This window comes from Neomonachus schauinslandi, chromosome 7 (assembly GCF_002201575.2).
Source record: "Neomonachus schauinslandi chromosome 7, ASM220157v2, whole genome shotgun sequence".
NCBI lineage: Eukaryota > Metazoa > Chordata > Mammalia > Carnivora > Phocidae > Neomonachus > Neomonachus schauinslandi.
In genome coordinates this window covers 109,460,462-109,478,262 of record NC_058409.1, presented here as the reverse complement: position 1 = coordinate 109,478,262, position 17,801 = coordinate 109,460,462, and the positions used below count along the sequence as shown (strand labels likewise).

Sequence of the window (17,801 nt, the reverse complement as noted above, 5' to 3'; positions counted from 1 at the left end):
CCACACACACACACACACGGATGCACACCCCCCCCACACACGGATGCACACCACACACACACACACGGATGCACACCACACACACACACACGGATGCACACCACACACACACACACCACACACACACCCCAGTGATGGGCATTCACCCCCTACACCTTCAGGCAGCTCAGACAGAAAGACCCAGAGGTTAGGCTGAAATCTGCCCTCCCAGCATTTCCCCGCTGCTCTCCCGAGCGCCCCTTGGAACCACACAGCCCTTCGAAGGGTCGGAAAGCTTGACCAATGGCCCCTGGGTCTCCTCCTCCAGATCAATATCCTCACTTCTTTCAATATGTTTGAAGGACACAGTATCCATCATCTTGCCCAGATCAACAGTGTGGGTCTGAGGCCAAATCTCACCTCTGCCACTTAGGAGGCGTGTGACATCGAATGTGTGACTTCTCCCTAAACCTCCGGTCCATCATCTCCCAAGTGGGAAGGAAAATAGTGCTAGCCTCCTAGGGCCGTGTGAGCTCACTGAGCTAACAACTGTAAGGTGCTCAGCACAGCACCTGGCACAGGGTAAGCTCTCAGTGAAACATCCGTTTAGCATGTTTAATATCGGACCTCCGGCCCCGAGACAGGCTGCCACAGGTGGCTGCGTGTGGGCTCTGGCCCTGGTCTCAGCTGCTCCGAGGCCCCTGTGGGGCCACCTCGGAGCCAGGCAGAGGCTCCCACTCGGTGCTGCCTGCCCAGAGAGTCTGGTCAGGGCCTGGCACACAGTGGTGCTGAGTCCCGGTTGCTGGAAGGTGCTGTGGGTCCCCGCAGCTGTGGGCCTCTCTCACTCAGGCAGCTGGAGTCTTTGTGCCACACAGGGAAGGCACGCCTTCCTCTGAACGGACGCAGCCCAAGTCAGTGCCCGGGGCTGGCCATCAGCCCCGCCTGGGGACAGTGGCCCCGAATGGACAGGACCATGTCTCTGGAGGGAAGAGAGTCCGAGAGGAATGGAGGAGGCTGTTGGGGCTGACCCTGGGGGATGGTTGGCCTGTCTCTTCCCCCAGGCTCCAAGCTCCATGGACGCAGTGCTCCCCTGCACTGAGTGAGCGCCCGGCACGCAGCTCATGCCAAATACATACTTGTGCGTTCACGGGGGAGTTCGAATGCCGGAGTAAGAGCAGAGGGGCCAGATGAAGCCACGCTTCAGGCTGCTTTCTCCCTCTGCTCCTCTCCTCCCTGCTTCTAGTCCCATGGGTCCTAGACTCCTCTGCCTGGCCTCTTCAGGAGACCTTCGGTCGGGAGGCGGCTGCAGCTGGACCCAGAGAGGTGGAACTCGGTATGGCTGGGATCTGCTCCACTCTGGCACTTAGGCCCTGGCTGCCAGGCTCCCTGGGGCTGGGGCAGTTTCCTGGGCCCACCTCCCACCCTGGCCCGGGAGGAGTGAAGGCTCACCTACAGAGATGGGCCTGAAGGCCTGGGAGCTGTTCCCCACGCTGTTGAGGGCCCGGCACTCGTAAGTCCGGTTGTGCTCCAAGGTCCCCATGGCCCGCAGGCTATGGACGATCACCTTGTGGAAGGGCTCCCGGCTCAGCACCTCCGAGTGTGAGTCCTCTAGGACCAGCTCTTGGGCCTCATCACACCTGGGAAGAGCAGAGTGTGGCTTAGAGCTTCAGGACGCCCCGCCGTTCGGCCCCTCAGCCTGGGGGGGGAGAAGGCGAGTAGAGCCACTTACCTATCCGTGTGGCTCCTGCACGCCAGCCATGTCACATTGGGCTGGGGGTACCCGGAGGCCTCACAGAGCAGGGCGTCAGAGCCGTTGATGACGGCCCACGTGACCCTTACCTCTGGGGGGTCTGAGGAGTAAAAGAGGGGTGGAAGAAGGAGGGATCAGCCCCAGAGGCCCCAAGTCCCTGTCTGCCCACCCTGCACTGAGCTGCTTTCCCTCTGTTGCCCATCCACCAGCCTCAGGGACATACAGGCAGCCTCAGGCACCTTAGTCCCCAGTACTCCCCCGCCCCCAACCCCCTGCGCGCCCACCTGCCCCATCACTCACAGCGCAGCGTGAGCTCAAAGGTCAGAGAATGCTCGCTTCCAGTGTTTCTGGCCAGGAAGGAGTAGCGACCGGCCTCCGAGGGCTTCAGGCGAGGCAGGGAGAGGATAGACGTGTACCTGCACAAGAGGGGCAAGTCGTCTGGCATGAACCCAGGCCTCGTATGGCCCCTGCAAGACAGTGGGCTCAGACAACCTTCTGAAAGGGCTTTGTTTTATTTTTGGTAAAGTGTCCAGGATGCAAAGGCCTTGGCTGAGCCAGGGACCCAGGCTGAGTGCCATTAAGACATGGGAAACCACCAACCCAATCTCTTTAATTGCTTCTCTCATTTTTTAAGATTCTATTTATTCATTTGTCAGAGAGAGAGCGAGCACAAGCAGAGGGAGCGGCAGGCAGAGGGAGAAGCAGACTCCCCACTTAGCCAGGAGCCCGATGTAGGGCTCGATCCCAGGATCCTAAGTTCATGACCTGAGCCGAAGGCAGACATTTAACCGACTGAGCCACCCCAGCGTCCCTGCTCCTCTCATTTGTAAAGTGGTTTTGTTTCGAGGTTTAATAGAAATGATGTCTGTGAGTGCTGACACTGGGAGGCACGTCGCAAGCTCCCACTGTATGTACCTACTTTCACCATCGTCACTGGGCTAAGCAGTCCCTGCTCAAAACACCAGCCCCCAGGTTAGCTGCGGTTCCTAAAGCACCAACCCTGCCAGGAGGGACTGTGAGAGGGATGAGAGGCAAGACGTAGCCATGGGGCTACAGAAACCAGGGTTCAAGTTCTCGTGCTGTCTGTCTTAGCTGTGTGATCTTAGACAAGTACTTAACTTCTCTGATCTTTGCTTCCTTTTCTATGAGGGTAACACCGATGGTACTAATTCACAGGCTTGGCCTTAAGATTAAAGGGGCATACACTCAGGGTGATTGACACAGAGCCCGACTCATTGTAGCTACTCAGTTTAACGGTGACCTCTGTTACAGAAAAGACCCGGAGGCAGATGCGGACAACATAAATTATCCTCAGCTGATTCCAGGTAATTTTTCATTTTTTTCTTTTCTTAAGCTCTATTTTAGCATTTGTCCATAATGGACATGTATGGTTTAGGTAATAAATAAGTTTTTTTAAAAATAGATTATAGCCTATAATTATAAATTATACCAAACTAATACCCATGGTATTCAAAGGGCAATCTCATTCAGCTGGACCTTTGGCATACAGAACCCCTCTACACATCTACCTCTTAAGTGGAAAGAATTTAACTTTTTTGCATGACTCAATGCCACCATTATGAACACACCCATCACATGAGCTAAATTTGGTGGCTGTTTGGTGCCCAGGCTTATCTGCCCTGTGCCGAATGGCCCCACACTACTGTGTTTTGGGGGATCTCCATGATTTCTTTCTGCAATGTCCCTGTTGCATATGGACCCCTGAAACCTGTCCATGGACCAACCCCCCTCCCAGGGGTCTATAGACTCCAGATTCAGGGTGCCTGGGTGGCTCAGTTGGTTAAGCGACTGCCTTCGGCTCAGGTCATGATCCTGGAGTCCCGGGATCGAGTCCCGCATCGGGCTCCCTGCTCAGCAGGGGGTCTGCTTCTCCCTCTGCCCTCTTCCCTCTCGTGCTGTCTGTCTCTCATTCTCTCTCTCAAATAAATAAAAAATCTTTAAAAAAAAAAAAAAAGACTCCAGATTCAGAACTTCTGCTTTAGACAAGGGGAAGCTAGAAATCCTGACCAGAATAGATGAGAAGGGAATTGGGAGGAGAAAAATGAGGACAAGGAAACATTTTTGTCCTGTTGAACATTTTGTTCTGTTTTGATTCTGACAATTGGCAAGCTGGAGGCCAGGCATTCATGAGGTCTGGGCTTCAGGAGCTAGGAAGAGAACCCCAGAGAGTTCTGGACTTGGAAGATGGCTAAGGGATTACCTAGCAAATATCTAGCAAATCCCCAAATAATGGCAAACACGTCTCCTCTCCTGAGTCAGTGATGATGAAAATACTGGCTGGGAGACTGTGTTAAGAAGGACTCGCAGGCTGCATTCGGACCCTGCAGGAAAGAGCTCAACAGGGATTAGCGATGTCTGTCAAGAGTGTGGGAGGGGGACAGGTTGCACGCACAGCACAAGCTTGCTGTCCTTGAGTGCTGTGCTCTCGTTCAAACACAAGTGGGTAAAGAAGCTATTGTTTTAGCACGTGGTATCGGTGTTCCTTCTGTGGAGGAGACTCTCTTATGTAGTAGACTACCAAAGTGAGGCCACTTTGGAGGGGCAAGTAACACTCTGAGGACGTAAGGAGACAGGAAATAAACTTCTAACATGCTGTGCCTGTGAGATAAGCCAGATTCTGGAAGTGGAGAGAAGGGAGGAACGAGGAGATAGAGTCGGATGGTACTTTATGAAAAGCATTTTGAGTCTGTGGAGAAGAATGAGTGAGAAATTCTCAGGGGTGGGTGACCACAGGCCTCTAAAGAACTTTTGATGTATCTGTGATCGTGTGATGTTAATTCTCTCTATCCCCCAAACCCGGGTATGTGGCAGATTCCCTGTGCCATCATTATTAGGAGTGTATCCAGGAGTAGAAATCATGGAGCATGTCTTCTACATTTGGATTGGCCATGAAAGAAGAGATTGAATGGGATTAAGGGCTCTTGAGTGAGCATGAGAATGCACGTCCCAAGAAATGGTAGAACTCTTGAGGAGGGCGTTGGATTTCCCATGGATGTGGGACAGAGGGGCAAGCCAATTTTGTCGATGTCTCAAACACGGATGACTGATATTGAGGTTCTATAGTGAGGGAAATTGAGACCCAGAAAGGGGAAGGGATTTACTCCAGGTCACCAGCAAGGTTGAGACATGACCCAGTCAGTGTCCTGCCTCCTGGCTGAAGCATTTCCCTTCTGGCTATGGGGCTCTCCATATGGGAGCTGATAGGCTGTACCTGTATGTGTCCTTCATCATGACAAAATTGAGCTTGGGCTGGTGGTCAGAGAAAGGTCCCAGGTAGGTCCAGTTAAAACCTTGCAGGCCCGGGTAGGCCTCCACCTTGACTTGGAGATTGACCTTCTCACCCACGGTCACCTCCTGGAGGAGGTTCTGTTCAGAGGTCAAGTTCAAGTAGGCACTCTCTGGAAAGCAGAACACATACAGATCGGGCATTAGTGGAAAGACGTCTCCGTTTGTTTGCTCATTTGGTGATCTACCCATTGATTCAGGCATTCAGCTGGAGCCTTCCTGAGTGCCTACTGTGTAAAGCCCCCACCCCTAACCGAGACTCACCCTCAGACACCTCTCTTCCCACCACTGCCCCACAGAGTCCCAAACTCTTCTCTTTGCTGAGTCCCTAGGAGAACCTGGACAAATTCCTCTCCTCCTTGGTACCTCTATCCTTATTTATATAACAAAGAGATTGAATATATTTGTGTTGTTATAATTTTTTGAAACTTTTTCAGTGGCAAAAAATCAAAGTCTGCTGTTTTTTTCCTGGACCCCCTTACCCATTTCCCCTTCTCTTGCTAATAGTTCAGGCAGTGAAGCTCCCACATCCAGCTCTAAGGGGAGCATGTGAGCCAGGCCAGCCAGCCAAAGTACTATGTCCCCTTTGGACCAGTGAGTGGTTTGGGGTAGGCACATGAGCCCATGGGTCCTATGACACTTATTTCCATGATTTTTGCTGGAGCTCTGGGAAAGGAGAAGCCCCAAATCCACTGGGGTTGTCAAGCCTGATGCTGCAAGGGTCCACAAGAAAAATGTGGAGCTGAGATGTAGAGGTGAGAAGCAACAGGTTCTTGTCCACATCAACTGAACACCTAGATCCAATTTACCCGAAGCTCATATCCATGAGCTTTTTAGCTATAAGGCCGATAAATATCCTCTTGTGATTAGGCCAGCTCTAGTTGATTTCTGTACCTATGCCTGAAAAAGTCCTGACTAGTTTCTTCGAATTAAATCTTGCATGAATTAAAATCAGTTGCTCTGGTTGAATCTCCGGCAAAGGAGCTATGGTAGGAATCCCCATTCACTCAGCCTCTCCATACCTCTCATGGAAGCCCCTGAAATGCTTTCTTAAATCCCCAAGACTTTGCAAAAAGCCCTGGATTATATGATCTCTAAGGGTTCCTCTCCTTACTCAATTCTATGAAATCTAAAATTTATTCTTCTACCCTATGATATACCTGCTCCAAAGCTTATGGCTCCCTATTGTCTCCACCACACAGAGCGGCATTCAAGGCTCTCCTCAATCAAGTCTCCTCCTTATGCTCATCTAGCCAGCCCCCTCTTCCTACACACACACACACACACACACACACACTACTCCACCCATCTGGGTCTCCTAACATCCCCTGAACACACCAACACACCACAGTCATTCCTACATTGGAGGTTTTGTTCAAGGCCTTTCCTCCACCAGGAGCCATGTGTCCTCTTCCTCTTTTCTATTTAAATCCTTCTCATCCTTCAAGGTTCATCCCTATCAGGGGGTATCCACCCACAGGCCAGGCCACAGGGAGCTCTCCCTCCCTGGACTCCTGCGGCCCTTATAGTCTACACATTCATTAGGCACCACATCCATACTACTTCCTGCATCTGCTTCTCCCTTTGGGTAACCATCCTCTCTGTCCAACCAATCTGTGAGCTTTTAGGGCAAGGCTTTTGTCCTCTTCTCTCTCTCGCCCTCAGCCATCTATCTGTCTATCCATCCTCCATCCATTCTCCCACCACCATCGTCACCTCTAGCTTGGACAATCGCTGTAGCCTCCTACCTTGTCCCCCTGCTTCTACCCTCCACACAGCACCAGAAAGCCATGTTAAATCTTATTACATGCCAGTCAGATGGTGTCACACTCCTTTACTCAGACTCTCCAATGGCACCCCATCTCTCTCAAGGGGAAAAGACCCAAGTCCTTACATTGGCTTCCAGGGCCCTGGGGAATCTGCCACCTCTCCTGCTCACCTCTCTGACCTCCCCTTGTACCACTCTTCCTCCGGAGGCCCCCCCCCGCCCCCCGGCCATGCTGGCTGACTTGTTCCTTGCACGTGGTGAGCACAGTCCCGCTCGCCCTCTGCCCGGAGCTCTGTGCTGCCACGCATCTGCGTGGCTTACCCCTTCGCCAGCTTCAAGCCATGGCTCACATGGCAGCTGTCCAGTGAGACCTTCCTTGAGGACACCCTATCTTAAATGGCAAACCCTATAGAACTGATTTGGTTTCCAGAATTTATGTCGCTCATTGCTTGTCTTTCCCCAGCTGGAGCGCCAGCTTCCCGTGCGCGGGGGCCTCCGTGTTTGCAGCTGCGTCCTCGGCCTCCAGAGCAGTGTCTGACCAGGAGCGCGCACGGACGCACACACCGAGTGACTGCCATACCCGTGCGCTAGGAAACCACCACTGGGGGACAACTTGATGTGCTCCTCTCCTCCTTCACCCCGCACAGCTCCCGGCGCAGGACGGGCCCCCCCCACCCCGCGGAGCTCACGGTGACCGCGAGCCTCGAGCAGTGTGGCTGCTCTCCGGGGGGGTGAGGCGCACGCGTGCTCTCCCCGGCGCCCCTCTGCCTCCCCTAACATTGAGCACACGAGGCGTGGCCAGACCGAAATCACTCAGCCTGTCTTGACCGTGAGAAATTCCCACTTAGCCTGTCCAGCCTCGGATCTCCCATCCAATGCACAGGGCATCGGACTGGCCTTTCAGATGACGTCTCCTGTGCACACTCAGGCAGCCAGAGTGGGTAGGTAGGTAGGTAGGTAGGTAGATGACAGATTCACTTCACTCTCACAACAATCCCATGAGACAGCGACTGCCAGCACTGTCGGTATCCCCGTCTTGCAGTTAAGTAACGTGCCAGTCATTGGCGGAGCCAGGTTGGGGTGCTGCCACCACGATGTACCCCTCCACGCGCTCTGATCCCGTCACTCTCTCTTAAACTCTCAATGACTTCCCAACAGGATAGGCTGCAAGCCACCCGCCCGTTTTACCGTCTGGATGCTGCCTCCATCCCTGCTTCTCTCTGGCCCCTTGTCACACCACTCACATCCCTGCCATTGCCAGCTTCTCTCCACGTCTCAGACGCTCTCTGCTCTCTTTCCCTTTGGGCCGTCCACAAGCTGTGCTGTTGCCCTTCCTTTCCCATCCTTCTGCCGCGCTAACCTACCTCCATTCTTTGGGGCTTAGCTTAGGCCACTTTGTCCAAGCCAGGGTTGGGGGGCCCCCCTTGGTGTTCCCAGGACACCCCGTGCCTCCTGCATGATCTCCCTGGGTGAGTGTTGTCTGCTCTTGTGTCCGTGTGACATGGGTGTTGCAGGCATGGGGGGATGAATGAAGGCGTGAACAGCAGTCTAATAGGGAGCTCCTGGACGCCAGTCACAAAACAAAATGCAGTAATGCACTGTAGGAGCTCCAGGAAGGGAGTGAAGGATTCTGGGGAAGGATCTGGGAGGGGTCCCAGCGGTGGGGCTCCCTCGCCAGGCCCAGGATAAGGGGAGGCTCGTGCAGGTGTTCTTAACAGTGTCTCCTCATTGTCCGCCATCAGCTCCCTCCTTCCCAATCCTCTCACACACTCGCTTGTCCCGGGATCCCTGGCAACCCTCCCCTGTCGCCCTGACGCTCACCTACCACCCGGAAGACCATGGAGGTGGAGTTGATGCCTCGGACATTGGTGGCCACGCAGGAGTAGTTGCCGGCATCTTGGAAGCTTACGTGATCGAGCTCGAGGGCCAGGACTTTTTGGTACTGGTTGCCTTGGAAGTCGGATTGCTGAGGGATTGTGAGCTGTAGCCAGAAGGAATGAAAATGGGAGACCAATGTTGTTTAGGGATGAGAAAACTCTGGGTTCAAATTGTCAGCCTTTAAAGATTACTATCTGCCTTTCCTTGGGCAAGGGACTGAACTCAGTGTCCTCATCTGTAAAATGGGACTAACACCAGCCCATGCTCCTAGGGTTGTAGCGAAGAACAGTAAGCTATTGCATGTAAATGGGGGTAGGGTTGTGGCCAGCACAAAGTAGGGCACAGTGGTGCAGGAAGGAGCTCTTAGAAGCAGCCCAATGCCATTCCCTTTTGGGGATACTCCCCCTGCTTCCCTCTTTCCTAGTCTTTCTGAAATGGCTTTTATATTGTTGGGCTTCGAGGTGGCCAAGGAACCCCTTGCTAAGTCAGAAGTGAACTGACCTCTGGCTCTTATCTACAGGCTGGGACAAAGGTCATGGGTCAAGGGGGTAGAGTGCCACCTCTCTCCCCCCCACAAGAATCAGTGACATGAGCCCAAGTCCTGGTTCTGAATCAGCTATTGACGGGCAGTGAGATCTTAGGGCCTGGGCCGTGCCCTCAGTCCAGAGAGCCAGCTGGTAGTGGGGCTGGGGCTCCATCCTGCGGGGCCTGGTGTTCTGGGAGGTTGGGCACCCTTTACCCTGCTGTCTCCCCATGGACTGACCTTGGTGTCTCCGTGTTGGAGGAAGACGTCAAAGTTAATGTCAACGTTCCTCGCTGAGCACACGATCTTGGCAGTCTCTCCCTGAATCCGTACCAGCTCTGCAGGCTCCAGCGTCAAGGTCGGGGGCCCTGGGATGACTGAGGCCAGGGGAAGCGACCCATGAACACTCAGGCCTGAGCTGTCACTCGGCTCCCTGCCACAGGCCAGAAACTGGCTGGGGCCCCCACCATGCTCCCATCGCAAATGCTGGGAGGCAGCCTGGAGGCCTCAGACAGCACGTCGTGTCTTTGAAACAGACTCTGAGAAGTCCACTCCCCTTCGTCACCACACCTCTCCCCAGTCTCAACCTGTTCTCTGCTCTGGGCGCCTGCAACAGCCGCCTGGAAGGCCCCCACTTCCCCTCTGGCCCCCGCACAAGGCAGACTCCTCGCAGCAGCCCGAGGGAGCTCTTAAGAACGTGGATTGGATCACGTGCGCTCCTGGGCCCATATCCAGTGGCTTCCCATCACTCTTGGGATGCAAGCCCCGGCCCGTTGCTGACCACCGGAGCACCTGCCGCCTCGTGCTCACACCCCCTCTGCAGCCGCACCGGCCTTCCCGCCACACAGACTGCACACTGGCACCCCCCCGCCCGGAGTGCTTTTCCTTCCACACCGTGAGCTGGCGGCCGCTTTCATCCTCCGGATCTTTCGCTCCGAGAAGCCTACTGTGACCAGTCAGCTGAATGAGTCTCCCCCAGCCCACACACATCCAGCTTTCTCCGGTGCGGGTTCTTGTGGATCACAGTCGGCGTGTTATTTGCTCTCTGTTCTGTCTCCCCCTAGAAGATGGTGATATCCCCAATGGCTAGTACAGTGCCTGACGCAGAGTGGGCGTTGAATTCAAGTTCATGGCTATTGCTGGTGTTGAAAGGTGATCTAATCCAGTTTCTCAAGGCCCAGAGGCACTAAGGGCCTCATCCAAGGTCACCGAGGGGATCCCGGCAGAACGAGGGCCCATGGCTCTGTCAGCTGGAGTGCGGGGGAAAGAGACCTAATGGCCCCCTCTGCCCACATGGTGGGGCCCTGTGACTTCCTGAACAGGTTTCATGGCTTCAGAGCCCAGGGCATTGTTGCCAGCCATGTGGCTGTGACCCTGGCCCTCGGTGCAGGGACCTGATTCCTGTCTCAAGCCAGGTGTCGAGCCTGGGGTCCTGCGTATTCACACCAGGCCTTCCAGAAACCAGAATCTGGTACACTAGCCTAGCTGGAGCAAGGCGGAGAGGAGGGAGACTTCACCACCATTGTCACCCCCACGGTGAGAGCTGTCGCGTGCATCCACCCCCACCTTCCCATCACTTGGCTCACCGCGCCACCTGCTTGTGCCCAGCACCCAGCAGTGGGCCGGCACTGAGTGGAAATCCATGTGGGACAGCTTTGGGCCCTCATTCCATTCCTGGAACAGTCAGAGCCTGTGTCCACCTCATGACTTCGTACCTGCTGTTTCCTCTGCGGAAGCAGAGCTTTCACGGCCACCTGCTTCCCATCATTCCCAGTTCAGCTCGACTAAAATGTCACTGTCTCAGAGAGCGCCCCCCCCACCCTCTCCTATCCCCTTGTGGAATGATTTGCATAGTGTGTCTCATGAGCTGAGACGATCCTGGGCTGTCTCTCTGTGCCCAGCACACCTTGCTTGTCTTGCCCCCGCAGGCGCCCTGCGGATGACCATGGTGCAACTGGAAGGAAGAAGTGAAAGAGGAGGGACAGCCCGTTGCTCCCCATCAGGCCTGGGCCCTGCCTGGGCTCTCATGTCTGCCATCTCTCTGTCCCTGCCCTCCACCCTGGCCTGTCCCTCCCAGCCCCACGCACCTTTCTGCACTTTGAGCCAGATGCTCGTGGATGTTACCATACTGCTGCCTACTCGAGCACTGCATTGGTAGCCGTGGCTCTCAGTGAACTGCGCCTTGTGGATGGTGAAGCCGTACCAGGGCGAGAAGGAATAGTTGGTTTGGCGCATGACGGGCCGGCCTCGCACCCGCATTAGCGAGACGCCTGCCTCCAACGCGGGGTCGGTGAGCAGGCAGGGCAGCAGTGCGTCCTGGCCCTCCATCACTGTCACTTCCTGGGCCAGCACCTTCCAAGGCCGAACAGGGTCTGGGGTAGAGGGGTACGGGGTTACAACTGCCCTCCCTCCACCAGGCCAAGCGGTCCCTGGACACTGGTGACAGGGAGGCTCGGAGAAGCTGATCGTTTGCCTGAGGTCCACACCACGCCAGAGCAGCTCCACGGATGCTTCAGGGTGGGGGCGCTAGAGCCAGGGTTCAGCCCTCCGGCTTGGTGCTGTGTGACTTTGGGCAAGTGACTCAACCTGTCTGAGCCTCTGGAAAGCGGGCATAATCGTGGCACCTACGTCACAGGGTTACTGTGAGAACTAAAATCGGAGGCACTGTCGCTGGTCTTTGTCAAGGGCAGGCACTCAGTCAATGTGGCGCTGCTTTATTATGCTTGTTAATACTAGGGCCCAGCCCTCTTGCCCACTCCTGGCGGAGCCTGTTGGGCCAGGCCTCTTGGGAGTGCGCCCAGAGTCCTCACCTTTGACATAGAGGTGGATGGTGGCACTGGCCCCCAGGGGGCTTCCAGGCTCAGTGCAGCGATAGGTCCCGGTGTTTAGGAAGGTGGCGTTATTCGTGGTCAGGATGCTGCTGGGGGCATCAGTGTCCAGGTTCCAATGGGGGAAGATGCGGCCATCCCATTCCACACTGCCGTTGCCCACACATCGCAGGGTCACCGTTGTGCCTGGCTCCACGACGAGCTCAGGGCCTCTGGGTTCTATCACTGGGACTCCTTGAACTGGTGGGGGGGGGCGGTGAATAGCAGACAGACAGGAGTGAGCCCTGAGGAGACCCTCCCTGGTCTGATGATCCTAGCCTCTGAGATCCTCCTGGCAGGAGACCCGTGGTGCTAGGGTTCAGCTGTGACTGGGGATCACCTTGAGCAAGTCCTGGCCCTCTTTGCCATTTGCTCAGCCCCCCACCTCCAAGCTGCTCAGGGAGGGACTGATGTCCAGCAGCCCCGTCCTCTGAGAAGCGGGCACCGGGAGCTTTCTCAGCACCCAGTCAGCTGCTGTTCCGCGGGTCTCCCCCAGCCTCCCGCCTCAGTCTTCTCAGCTGTGACTGCAACATTCTCCCCACGGGTGGACCCCTCCGGCCCCATGTACAAAATGGGCTGTATCCCTAGTGCCAAACCCAGGGCCTGACTCGAAGCAGGGAGCTCAAACAAGCAAAGGAAAAAAGAAAGGAATGGAATGTTCGTGGCAACGTCCTCCAATTTGATTTATATGAGGAAGAAGAGAAGGGTCGTAGGATCTTGGCCCAGCAGAGTTAGAAGGGTTCTGGGAGTCTTGTGTTGGGCCCACTCCCACCACTGGACATCTGCTCTGCAGCACAGTGGGATGGTTCAGAGGCTCTGTGCCTCAGTTGCCCCCACCTATAAAATGGGGGCCATAATTGTACACATTTATCTGGATGCCAGGAGGTTTAAGTGCATGGAAAGCCTTTGGAACCTCATCTGTCACCAAATAAATACTCAGTAAGGGCCGGTCAGCCTTCTAGGCCAGCACACCACCACCGCTGTGTTTACTAGGAAGCCAATCTCTTTTAAGGAAAATTTTCTTGAAGGAGAAAAGAGAACTTGAAACCCGTATCAGGCCCTCCGGGAAGAAGGCCCAGCGCCTCTGCCGTGTCAGCATTTTTCCAGGCCTAAAATAGGGGCAAAGGAGGGAAGTGAGAACTGATTCAAGGCCTTGGAGGGGCGGCCAGGCGCCCCCCCGAGCCCGTGTGGGCGGAAGCACATTGCTGGTGTCCAGCCCGGCCCCCAGTTTCTGCTCGGCCTGCAGCCCTCCTCCCAGGGATGTTTTCACTTCTGTTTCCTGGCCCTCCTGGCTACCGCCCCCTCTCCAACGGAGGGACCCCCAGGAGAGGGAGTGCCACCTGCTGCACACTGGAACATTCTGGGCTGCAGGGCCTAGCTCTGCCACTGACCAACTGGGTGCCCCTAATGAATCCGACCGCTCTACTCCAGTGACAGGCCTGGTCACTGCTGCCCCCAGGGCATCGGCTGAATTCAGGGTTCTCCACTGGCCTGCACAGAAGTGCCCGAAGTGGGTTTTTCCACTCCATCCCCACCATACACTCCAGAATTGGAAAGATCTTCTTTGTCGAATTATTTCAGGATGGCTTTGTTAGTGTTTTGATGTTAGACCCATCTCGAGGTGGTTGCCTCGCTGCCTGAGCTTCTGATGAGCATAAAGCGTTGAGGGAACTGGTGAATACCGCCAAGGCCAGCGCCTGGGGCTCGTATCCCTCCTGCGCCACATGACCACCAGGGAGAAGGGCAGCGTCCTTTCTGGCAGGCTGTCGGCAAATCCCAGCAGAGCTGGGGCTGACTTATTGCAGCTGCAGCCATGGGGGGGCCCCGGCTGGGGTTTGACCGCAGGGAAGAGCTTGGACTATGGGGTCACACCCACACGGGCTGACACTTGGTTCTCCCTTTTACGCTGGGCAGCTTGCTTACCCTCTCTGACTCTCAGGCTACTCTTCCTTCCCCTGGGAATAGTCCCTTTCCACCTGGGAGGTCCTGGGAGGATTCAGTAAGGTGAGAGCGGCCCCAGGTTCGGTCCACTGCCCTTGCCCTGGGCTACTGCTTCAGTTGCGACATTTCTAACCCCCCTTCTGGTCCTGACACTCTGATATCTAAAGTTTTTAACTTTCGGTTTTTTGCTGTTTTTTTTTTTAAGTAGGCTCCACGCCCAGCGTGGAGCTCAGCATGGGGCTTGAACTCACCACCCTGAGATCAAGACCTGAGCTGAGATCAAGAATCAGACGCTTAACTGCCTGACCCACCCAGGCACCCCTAAAGTTTTTAACTTTTCAAGGTCACAGTCTGTGTACCATCTGAGGTCTCGGATTCTGTGATTCTCGCTGTGTTCTGCTTTACACCCACCCGGTCTCAGCAGCGCCTTCTCCTTCCCCTTCCCTGCCCTGTCCCTTTAGCCCTTGTCTCAGCCTCCTGGAAATGTGGTCAGAGAAATGTGTCCTGTTTTGTTGTGTCTTGTTGTCCTGGATATTCACGCAGGGCCAGGCTGACACCCTCAACTTCTGCCCCTAACTTCCCCCTGCTGGTTTGGCTGGCAGGAAGAGAAAGCCTGCTCAGGCCCGTCCTCCTTGGGGTGGGGGCTGGGGCTTGGCAGACACTGACCAAGGTCCCCTTCTGTGCCTGTCTCTCATCTCAGCTCCCAGGATGTGGCCCAACCTCCACTCCTCTCCCTCAATGTCCCCTCCATACTGCACACCAAGACCTGGGACATAGCCCCCTCCTCAGCCCAGGATCTTGGCCCATCTCTAGGGTATTCAGAGCCTGGCCCTTGACTCCCTCACGGCCGCCCCTGCACCCCCACTCTCTCACCACTGGTCTGTTGGGCTGAAACCTGAGGCTTCTAGCCTGCTGCCTCTTATCTTTTCTTTCTTCTGGGTCTAGATGCTGGACAATCCTCCAACCCCCCAACAGTGCCCCACAGGCAGGTGCTGGGCAGGAAAATAGGAGAAGGCAGTGAAATAAAACTCATGGGACTTTCTGGAGAGAGGGGAATAGTTTCTATCTTCGTTAGGATGGTGGGTACACAAGCATATGCATTTGTCAAACTTCATCAGACTGTATACTTAAGAATCTGTGCATTTTACTGTATGTAAATTACATCTCAGTAACAAAGAACAGACACTCAAGCCCAGAGAGATTGACTGGGCCACAAAAAGACCTTCGGCGGGCCATCTCTTCATCGGGGACCATATGCACCTACTCCCCAGGGCCCTGCAGCCCCAGAACTATGGGGAGGCCAGAGCTGAGGCTGCCTTCCCACCCCACCCCACTCCATCCCCATCCTGGCCCAAGATCCCTCCAAATAAGCATGTGATAAAATAAAACTGTAGCTACAAGCCAAGCAGCCAGCCCCTCATCCCCAGTGAGGCACCTTCCTGGATTGGAGCTACACCAGATCTGCTGCTACCAGAGTTGGAGATGGAACGGGGTCTGCCACACAGCTCCCTGGGCTGAGGCCCGGCAGCCTGCGTCTGGGAGCACTCTGGCCAGGGAGACCAGCACTGTCCTCCCCGCAGGCCCTCCTCTAGTCCTCCTCTACTCTCCTCCCAAATTCACCTCACTTGAGCCCTGAGCCAGAGAGGCTAACCTCTCATCTCCCCTTCCAGCCCCTTACCCAAGCTTCCCAAGGAATGACTGCTGCCCCCTCAGGCCCCTCCAAGTCAGGTCCAGCCTGCTCTCTGCGGCTACAAGCAGAGAGCTGGCAGAGCCATCAGGAGCTCTCTAGGGCCTCCTAGAGAGCTGTAGGTCTGGACCAGCCGCATCAGCATCTCCTAGGAGCTTGTTAGAAATGCAGACTCTCACTTTGCCCCTGGGACCTACTGAGTCAGAATGAGCATTGTAACAAGATCCCCAGGGAATCCATCTGCAGAGCAGAGTTTGAAGAGCATGCTTTAGTGCAGCTCACCTCTGCCCCCAACACCTGCCATTGAATAGATGTGACCACCGAAGCCCCGGGGCATCAGGGGCTTGTTCAGGACACATGGTGAGTCAACCTCTGAGCTGGAACAGATCTGCAGCCGTCCTGGCTACTCACCCCCCCCACACCCTCTTTTCCCTCCACTGCCTCTCCAAAGCAGACACCCGCAAACCTGCGGTCCAGAGCGGGGATACCCAGGGAGAAGCAGGGGCTTATGGGGTCCTTGCACAGGGGCCTTCTCTGTTGTCACTCATCCCCTCCAACCCGCAGAGCCCCCTGTTTTGCTCTTACCGTGCCAAGTTGTGGCCCCCAGCAGGACCAGCAGAGCCCCTGGGCCCATGGCCTCAGTGGGGAGGTGGCAGGCTGATGCAGGGCTGAGGGGTGGGCAAGGCACTGGGGTCTCAGCTCCTAGCTCTGCAGGGACCAGGACCGCTGGGCACACGTTCCTCTCTGCTGTACTGGCTGTTTCTCTTGTTTTCCTCTTCCTCCTCCTCCTTCTTGGGCTGATCCCCTTCTTCCCCTTTTAGCTAGGCAAGGCAACCACAGAGTTTGGAAATCTTGGGTCTTTAGAAGAAAACAAAGCCATGACCCCCAGGGGGAGAGGTTGGAGTCTGGGACAGAGCCAGCCTGAGCCTGGGGGAGCTGGTTAAGTTTAGGGCCCTTCTGAAGCCACCTCCAAAGGATCCTGGGAGAAGAGACATGCCCAAGGTCAGGCAGTCAGTCAGTAGCACAAATGGGGGACTCTCCAGGGTGACCAGACAGCTCTGGCTCAGCCAAAAGGAAAGTTAGTTTGGTCTGGGAGAGCCTGATGATGGAAGCAAGAAGCTTCTATTTCCAGGACACTCTGCAGTGAAGCCCTTTACATTCACTGTTTCCTCCAGTTCCTGTAGAACCTTTCTGTAATGGGTACTACTGCCATTCCCATTTCGCAAATGGAAAAACTGAGGCTCAGAGAGATCAAACACCTTGAACTTACCCATAGTTAAAGGGCTACCGAATGGCAGACGTGGGGTTTGGATCTAGACAGCTTGGTTGTAGAACTCTTTTTACATCACTTAATTAAGTTATTTGCTTGTTTGTTTTTACAAAGAGTCTAATTGTGCTGCTATATTTCTTCAGAAAATTAGAATTCCTCTGCCCCTTCCTTTCTTGGAGTCAATTGCTTTTACCCCTTTTAATGGATTCCCTTAGTGTTTTCCTTCTTATTTCTCAACGACATGGTTGTAAAGTTACGTCTTGAAACAAAAAAAATTCCAATATAACATCAATCCAGGAAAATGACTAGTCTTTCCATGTACTCGGGTATATGTAATATGTTTTATATATACATTTTTTTTCAGGAAAGTGTTTTGAACCTCAAGTAACCATGAATACCAACAAAAACTGACTCAAGAAGAAATCGAAAATCTGAATAGACTTATAACTAGTAAGGAGATTAAATCAATATACAAAAACCTCCCAACAAAGAAAATCCCACGACCAGATGGCTTCACTGGTAAATTCTACAAAATACTTAAAGAATTAACCCCAATTCTTCTCAAACTCATTCAAAAAATAGAAGAGGAAACAACACTTATCAATTCATTCTATGAAGACAGCATTACCTTAATATTAAAGCCAGATAGAGACATCACAAGAAAATAAAACTACAGATCAGTGTCCCTGATGAACATGAACATAGATGCAAACATGCTCAGCAAAATGCTAGCCAGCCAAATCCAACAGCACCTTACAGTGAGTGGCCAAGTGAGACTCAACCCCAAAATGTGAAGACGGTTCAACACATGAAAATCAGTCTAAAACACTAC

The 17,801-nt window shown here is 54.4% G+C and overlaps 1 protein-coding gene across 1 annotated transcript in view; it reads right to left on the bottom strand.

Moving 5' to 3' along the window:
- CSF1R (colony stimulating factor 1 receptor) overlaps positions 1 to 16,474 on the bottom strand; it is a 30,622-nt gene extending 14,148 nt beyond the window's left edge. The window contains exons 1-9 of the mRNA XM_021700852.1: positions 16,285 to 16,474; positions 12,015 to 12,272; positions 11,292 to 11,576; positions 9,445 to 9,581; positions 8,625 to 8,784; positions 4,962 to 5,148; positions 2,030 to 2,145; positions 1,709 to 1,829; positions 1,429 to 1,616 (exon numbers count right to left, since the gene is read on the bottom strand). Of these exons, the coding sequence (XP_021556527.1) occupies positions 1,429 to 1,616; positions 1,709 to 1,829; positions 2,030 to 2,145; positions 4,962 to 5,148; positions 8,625 to 8,784; positions 9,445 to 9,581; positions 11,292 to 11,576; positions 12,015 to 12,272; positions 16,285 to 16,333 (1,501 nt within the window). The 5' untranslated portion in view covers positions 16,334 to 16,474. The remainder of the gene's footprint in view (positions 1 to 1,428; positions 1,617 to 1,708; positions 1,830 to 2,029; positions 2,146 to 4,961; positions 5,149 to 8,624; positions 8,785 to 9,444; positions 9,582 to 11,291; positions 11,577 to 12,014; positions 12,273 to 16,284) is intronic.
- Between the last annotated feature and the right edge of the window lie 1,327 nt (positions 16,475 to 17,801).